Below are 7766 nucleotides of genomic sequence, written 5' to 3'. Positions count from 1 at the left end.
TGCATGTGTATTAAACCTTTATGAGCTTAATAGACACAAGGTGGTCTGATTTCAGAACAATTGTTCAGTTCCATGTTTTCAGTTCCGATGCAACAGCAATACAGTGACCTGTAGAAAGCATTTCCAAACCCAGTAAAATTTCTACACTGATGTTATATTATTATCACAAATAATTTGTGAATACTTGAGAAGTGTGACTCTAACAGTGTTAATTTCCTCCACAGATTTCTGCAGCACCACTGGATTGGACTTGTGCTGGAGACTTGCCTGTTAAATGTACAACTCCAACCTTCAGTTCAGAAGATTGTTTGGGAGATGTATGTTCTGCTGTGTAGCAGTTTGAGAATTTGGTCAGTGAAATACTGACACGATTACCATTAAACCACATGAGTAATTAAAATAGCATTAATAGAATTAGATTTTAATTCAGGTCTATAATATATACAATAATCAAAATGAAATAATTAGATATAATACTGGCAATTTGTAATTTATATTACGTAAATTTTAAAAGTACCTTTGCAGTACGTAAAGGGGTAAAATGAGTTGAACTAAACAGGTAGGATTTACCACATGTGCATTGTAGATAGTACTTACTAAAATAGGATAAACCTTGCGCAGTAAAACATGGTGTAAAATTTACCCCCCAAAAGTGATTTGCTGCCTCTTTTTCTTTCTTTTTTTTTTTGTTGGGGGGGGGGGGGGGGGGGTGTTTGAATCCTATATGCTATTTTTTAGTGTGGGACTTATTTAGCAATAACATAGCGCATTGTTAAGACAGCCTACAGAGCCAAACAAACTGAGCTGAGTGTTGAGTTTAAAATGTATTCCGACATTTTAACTAAACACATACACTTTCTTCTTTGATTGCCCGACTGAAACAATTCCAACCGATTTTTTCTTATTTATTTCCAGAAATAAGCAATGTCTCTTTAAGAGCGGAAACCTTGGCTGAAACTCTATTGTCCAACCCCCAACAGTCATTGAAAGTGTCAATCAGCGCGTGGTGCCCTTTGATGTTCGCGCTACACGACTTGTCTTCTGCTCAAAAGCAGTATTTGTTGCAGGCCGTGACTACAATACTTTTCATCTCGTCGTGGTCCTATGTATTTTTCTGTTTTCTCTCAGAAAGTTCGAGCCCTTAAATTTTGAGAAAAATTCACAAGTTTCTGACACGAAAGTGGAAGTGTCTTTGTTTTGTTTTGTGTTTTTTTTTTTTTTTTTTTTTTTTTTTTTTTACAAAGAAAAAAAAAATGCCGCAGCTCAATAGCGGAGGGGGAGATGATCTCGGAGCCAACGACGAAATGATTGCCTTCAAAGATGAAGGAGAACAAGACGAAAAAATTCAAGAGAACGCGTTTACGGAGCGGGACTTGGCCGATCTGAAATCGTCGTTGGTGAATGAATCGGAGATCAGTCAAAACTCGCACCCGCCGGTAGTAGCTATTTTGTCTCGTGTTTGTTTGACCTCATGTTTTTAACTCTTTGCTTCATGTTTTGAGGCCACACGTCGTAGTCAATGTGCTTTCTGCTATTGCTGTTGTAAATGTATTTTCTGCTAGGTTTATGATGGTCAATAACCACCAGTTGCCCATTTGAGTACAAATAGCCTAAAGTTTATTCCATCCAATTCAATTGTTCCGAATGCGTGCAGGTGGTTAGAACAGGACAGCAGGAGGAGCAGAGAGTGTACGAAGAGAAACACAGGGAACACCTCGAACATCTTGACGACGGTGAGTGTAATCAAGTTGGAAGTAGAAAATAACCACGAAGAAGGCTAGCCATAACGGAAATAATTGCAGCCATTATATATAGGATAATTCTATCCTTTCGTGTTACTGCACTTGTATTCGCACAATTTTCGAATGTACTTAAGCGTCGTTTACGCAGTTTGTTATTGTTATCACCTGGCAAAGTGACGTCGAAAAGTTAGTTCTTTAGTGCGTCTTGCCGTGATATGTAAGGAATAACAAACGACGGGCAGTGCTGTGATATGAAAATAATCCACCGCCTGACGCGAAGTGGATTATTTTTGTAAAACAGCACCGACCGAAGTATGCTGTTCCGCCAATACCACAGTGATATGCCAAGGATTGAAATGTTTAATTTATTAATCCACGATACATCGCGCATTTAAACCTTCTATAGTTAGATTTAATCTTATGGAACGTCCGCGAGACACGTTAATAACTAAAAACAATCATTCCCTCACCAGCATCTCTTTTTTTCTCGCTCTGTTAAAGTTAAAAAGTCAAAAATACAGCTTGTCATGCCACTGAGAAACCGGAAAGCGCAAACTCAACTGTCCTGAAAAATTTCCCATGGCGAAACACTTAGTGACTGTTAGAAAGAACTGACAATCGGGACTCCTTCCATAAATATTGCACAAACGCCTTCTAACAGAAAGCTTCACCATATCAACGATGACACGTTTTTCCTCGTTAAATAACAATACGCTGTTTAAAAAGATGTTTATTACTAGGCTTAGATAATATGGAGTGTCCACCAAGCATGTCCCTGTGAATGAGCCGTTGCTATAGAAACGATAACACGCGCATTAATATAAACCTGTTGTTTACGCAGTGTCGGAACTACTGCTGTAGAAAATTGCATTTTCTGATTCGGGAATTCAGCCGTGCTGTGGTATAATTTAAGATGCATGTTTTTCTGTGATTATAAGTTAATTGGCAAGTTACTTTAATGTTGAATTTTGGTGGTAGGACAGGATACTTTCCGGACCTGGTTATGCTCACCACACGTATTACAGTAAACAAGGTTAAATATGCATTAAACCGTTCTTCATGCCTTACTGCTTAAATTGTGCAATGGTGAGATATAAAGATATCTAGTTTATTTTTAACTGATTGTGCACTTGGGACGTAGGGCATTAATTTCACGTCTGAAAGTAAAATTGATGTTACTGTAAACACAGCAACTTTGCATTAAAGCTTTCACCATGTCTTTGGAACTGGGACTGAATTAATCCGTCATGTTTGCCCTTTAGGTTTTGTCAGTTAGTGAAACTTTTTTTTTTTTAACATATGACATTTCATATTTTAGTACCAAAGCCTCAAGATGGAGGGATGTACAAAGCATCGGCATATTCTGGATACCCCTTCCTGATGTTGCCGGATCCCTATCATCCCAATGGACAAGTGTCACCATCTGTAAGTTTCTTATTGTCATTCCTCACTTGCACTCGTAACTAATTATTTTGGAGTGTGAAGTCAAGCAAAGATACACCTGGCATGTCAGATCTGTCTTCCCCTATCAGACTTGATATATTATAAAAAATATATCTTGACTCATTTTAAATCTTGATTCATGGCATCAACATACTAAGCTATAGTTGTAAGATTACATTTATTACCTCTAATTTGAAGATGTTTGTCTTCTTCATGTACAGCTGCTAAGTGCAGCCTTTTAGATTAATGCATTGGTTTCATAAGACAGGATATATTCAATTATTACCATTTCCATATCATCTTCATAACAACCATTTTAGCTTTTTATGTGGCTTAGAAAATAATTTAGAATTTTGAAAATCTTTTTAAATTTTTAAAATTTATATATAAACATAAAGTTTTAGAATGTTGAAAATTCTAAAACAAAAAAAAGAAATGTGCAACATCATGAATATTGTCATATATAGTCAAGATGTTGCACATTTCCTTTTTTTGTTTCTAGGTCACTATTTAAATTTAATAAAATTTGTGATATTGACCATGTTAACTCCTTTGTACAAAAGGTCATATTTTCCTTGAGTCTTATCCCTTGAATTGTAGCACGTGTTCAGATGACACGCTGATGGATTTGATCTAACATGGATCATCATGGTTTACACAAACTTGTAGAGGCCATGCCAGCTCAAGTGCACGCTGTCATTAAAGCAAAAAGGGGAAAGTACTGAATACTAAGAAATTCTGAAATTCCCGTAAATATTTCATAGATTGTACTGTTCACAAGTTTTTGTTGATAATATCATTTGTAATGAAAACCTTTGTGTTAAATCGAAAAAGAATGCCAAACAGAAGCATTTTCACTAGTGGTCTCACACTTTTGGACCCCACTGTACACACACACACACACACACACACACACACACACACACACACACACACACACACACACACACACACAAAACCAGTATATACAAACTTTTGTTGACAAAGTTTGGTCTTTTATTACAGTTACAGAGTCTAACCTCTCCTGTTTCTTTTTTTAATTAATCTTTATTTGTCAAATGAAGTTTCTCCAGCAAATCTATAGTTTAACTTTTGGTGTGGTGTTCTACTGGAAATTTTGACACATATTATGCTATAACATTTATAGCATAATATTTCATAGAAAAAGAGTGGGGAAAAGCACAAATTTAGTGAAGTTATGTCCATTATAATAACTACAGTTTAATTGCATTTTTTCTAATTATTTTTACTAAGGAGATTTTTTTCCAAAATAATACTGAAGTGTAGTTCTTCTTTTCTTCTAACTGAACAAAGATTTGGGATTTTCTAATATCATAACATTGTTAGTATTCGTGCATAACAAATGGTCTTTCACGTTATTATGTTTGACATTTTGGATTCCTCATATTTGTACTATTAGGGTAAAATGTATGTTCTTGGATAAGTGTCTTGTCCAAAATGTTTGCAATTCTTTTAATCACTACAATCCCAGAATGGAGAAACCAGTGACAAAATAAATCACAGAGAAGTTTGTCTATGATAGACAAGACAAACATAGGAAACAACAAGTATAAACTTGCCTGACACACGCATATGAAAAATCATGAACAAGTGAAATGTGCTTTTGACAGGTAATAGGTCTGTTAATCAGTAAAAGAGTTGTTTTCCAAAGCAAAAAGCCCATATGCCATTAACATGCGGGAAATGAAAAGACTATAGAAACTATATAGAAGAGAATTCTAGGCTTTTCTCACCTTTCTAGGGATAATGAAAATGAACGGGCCTGACATAGTGAACATTAAGTATTAACAGAGATTTGTTTTTAATGGAGATCAGTAGTGATAAATCTACTGGTTGTCCTAATGAAGAAGAAAAAACTCTGAAGTAGTCAATAATGTGTGTTCTTTGCATTTTCACCAGTGTTTTAGGCACTGGCTTTCCTCTAATACAAACTGTTTTGTTCACTTAGCTGTAGCTTCTGTATTTTATTAGGGAATTAACTTTCTTTTCATTATAATGCATAGAATGTGACTCTTGTGATTCTATTAGCATTCCTCTGGGATTCCTCTGTCTTGTTTATGTATACTATATGGCCAAAAGTATGTGGACACCTGACCAAACACATCCATGTGTGGCTGTTGAACAGATTTAGTCCCTCCTTTGCTATAATAAATATAATAATCTCCACTCATCTGGGAAGGCTTTCCACTAGATTTTGGAGCTGAATGGAATTTGCCCATTCAGCTACAGGAACTTTAGTGAGGTCAGGCACTGATGTCTGGTGAGGAGGCCTGGCACGTATTCAGTGCTCCAATTCATTCCAGAGGTGTTCAGTGGGGTTGAGGTCAGGGCTCTGTGGATGCTCAAGTTCTTGCACACCAACCTTGGCACACCATGTCTTTATGGATGTTGCATTGTGCACAGGGGCATTGTTATGCTTGAACAAGTTTGGGCTAGGTCCGTTAGTTCCAGGGAAGGGAAATCTTAATGGTACAGCACACAAAGATATTCTAGACCAGGGGTCTTCCATCTTACCCACAAAGGGCTAGTGTGGCTATAGGCTTTCATTCCAGCCAAATTGGAGCACACGTGTTAGGTGATTAGAGACCAAGATGAAATGATTAAACAAGTGGAATCAGGTGTAGCTCCGGTTGGGTTGGAATGAAAGTCTGCAGCCACACTGGCCCTTTGTGAATATGATTGAAGACCCCTGTTCTAGACAGTTATATGCTTCAAACTTTGTGGCAACAGTTTGGGGAAGGCCCACGTATGGGTGTGATGGTCAGGCATCCACATACTTTTGGCCATATAGTGTATTTACTTAGAATTATCTAAACCTTGGTCCCCCCAGGATTTTCTCTCTAAATAATTCTTCCTTGTGTTTTATTGTGAGGCTTCTTTGCCCTCTATTGAAACTGTGGGCTTTGCACTTTGTGCCTCTGACACTGATAAGCAGCAGGTACAGGATTAACACTTTAGCACATTTTAGCAACTGAATTGGTTCTGCTTGTGACGCAGTCATCAGACAGGTAGGATCAAACACCATTAGGTTTGTTTAAATAAGTGTCCTAAAATATCCTCAGAGTAACGCAAACAACATACAGGACTGAATTCCTCATAACCCAACAATGCACTTTAAAATGAGGATATATGATATGGGATGATGGTGTGAGTGCTATGAATCCCCTGAATCCCTTGAATTGAAAGAATTTAAAAGATCTATCAGAAATAGTGTTCATTCACAGAAATATTTTGGAGAATCTGAGGACCTGTGGATCACCCCAGTTTTGATACCTATGATTACTGATGAAGGCATTTTCTGAAAGAAGACAGAAACAAAACATTTGCATGAGGGGAAGCATAATTTAATAATTTTTATGTGAGACCAGACTGTCTTGTTGTTGAAAGGTGAGAAATGCTATGCAGTTGCACACTACGGAGGTAGCAGAATTGCTTGAGCAAATCCTTCTGTTGATCAGGCAAATGAGGAACCTCTGAGAGGTGATGTAGAGTCTTATTCCAGAAGATCTCCAGCATCACTTAGATGTTCCCATATGGCACTGCATGTTTATTTGCTGGGAGGTTATATTCATAAGGGTAGAATGTGGCATCGAAGTGACAGATAAGAAAATCAGATTTTGGCAATATTCATATGATTTACATGTACATGAGTAATCTGTTAATGGGAAAACTACAGATCTAAAGGATTCAGTAGGTTATTGGATTTCTTTCTAAACACATGATGTATACACAAGTATAAACTACATTTAGATGATTATTGTGTGTATGTGTGCATGTTAGATGGAGTGGCGAGTAATCAGGCCCGGGCATGTAAATATGCCTACATATGATGATATTCTGGAGCTGTAAATTTGCACAAGAATATGGATTTAGAGAGACATTGTTTGCAGTGGACTATGAGATGAACTTGATTCTTATAGGCTACAACATAAAGAGAGAACTTTGCAGAGCTTTCCTGTCTAGGACTTCTTTATTTCACCAGTGACTAAAGTCTAGCAGTCCTTAGACTTGTAACCCCATTATGTTTCATCTTTCTGTACTTTTCTCACCTACTATATCGTATGTCATCAAAAGACTTTCACTAACTGAGTCAGTCTGTCATGTTTATTTATATGATGTAAAATGAAAGAAAATCCCCCACCTCAAGGTAACCATGGCTCCCAGATCATAAATGATTGATGTCAGCAAGGCCAGAATGATGACACATTTATGGTCTTCAGAGTAAAGGTTGTTTGCCCCATGAATAAAAAAACCCTAAAAATATAATAGGAAACCTGCATGCCCCAGTTGATAGCCAACTGTTTTCTCAAGGGGGTGGTGCAAGGAGAAGGAAGGGGAGGTAGGGAGTGTAATAGTTGCCTTAGCACAGTGTAATACAATAGAACATATATAATTCCCTAGTAATACAAAAGCTCTGACCAAATGAGAATGCAACCTTCATAATATCACTCTCCCCCTTTTTGAGCTATAAAAATACTGTCAGGTTTGGGTGGGTATGTAATATGCGGCGTGATACTTTATATTGTAAATCACTATGAAGACATGAGCTATGCACAAGAA

General features: G+C 37.1%; 1 protein-coding gene across 7 annotated transcripts in view; it reads left to right on the top strand.

Moving 5' to 3' along the window:
• The first annotated feature begins 979 nt into the window (after window positions 1-979).
• Window positions 980-7766, top strand: part of tcf7 (transcription factor 7) — a 104470-nt gene continuing 97683 nt past the window's right edge. For 4 of the 7 annotated variants that reach the window (XR_004579633.2, XM_034311453.2, XM_034311455.2 and 1 more), the window contains exons 1-3: window positions 981-1436; window positions 1655-1733; window positions 3061-3167. Coding sequence is in view for 6 of the 7 variants with exons in the window: in XM_034311453.2 (XP_034167344.1) it covers window positions 1254-1436; window positions 1655-1733; window positions 3061-3167 (369 nt within the window). In the remaining variant the exon portion in view is untranslated. Of the gene's footprint in view, window positions 1437-1654; window positions 1734-3060; window positions 3168-7766 lie in introns of all 7 variants that reach the window. The other 3 variants (XM_026929261.3, XM_034311454.2, XM_034311456.2) reach the window with 2 other exon arrangements.

This window comes from Pangasianodon hypophthalmus, chromosome 15 (assembly GCF_027358585.1).
Source record: "Pangasianodon hypophthalmus isolate fPanHyp1 chromosome 15, fPanHyp1.pri, whole genome shotgun sequence".
NCBI lineage: Eukaryota > Metazoa > Chordata > Actinopteri > Siluriformes > Pangasiidae > Pangasianodon > Pangasianodon hypophthalmus.
Note: the sequence above shows the minus strand (reverse complement) of the source record. Positions and strands in the feature narration are given on the sequence as shown.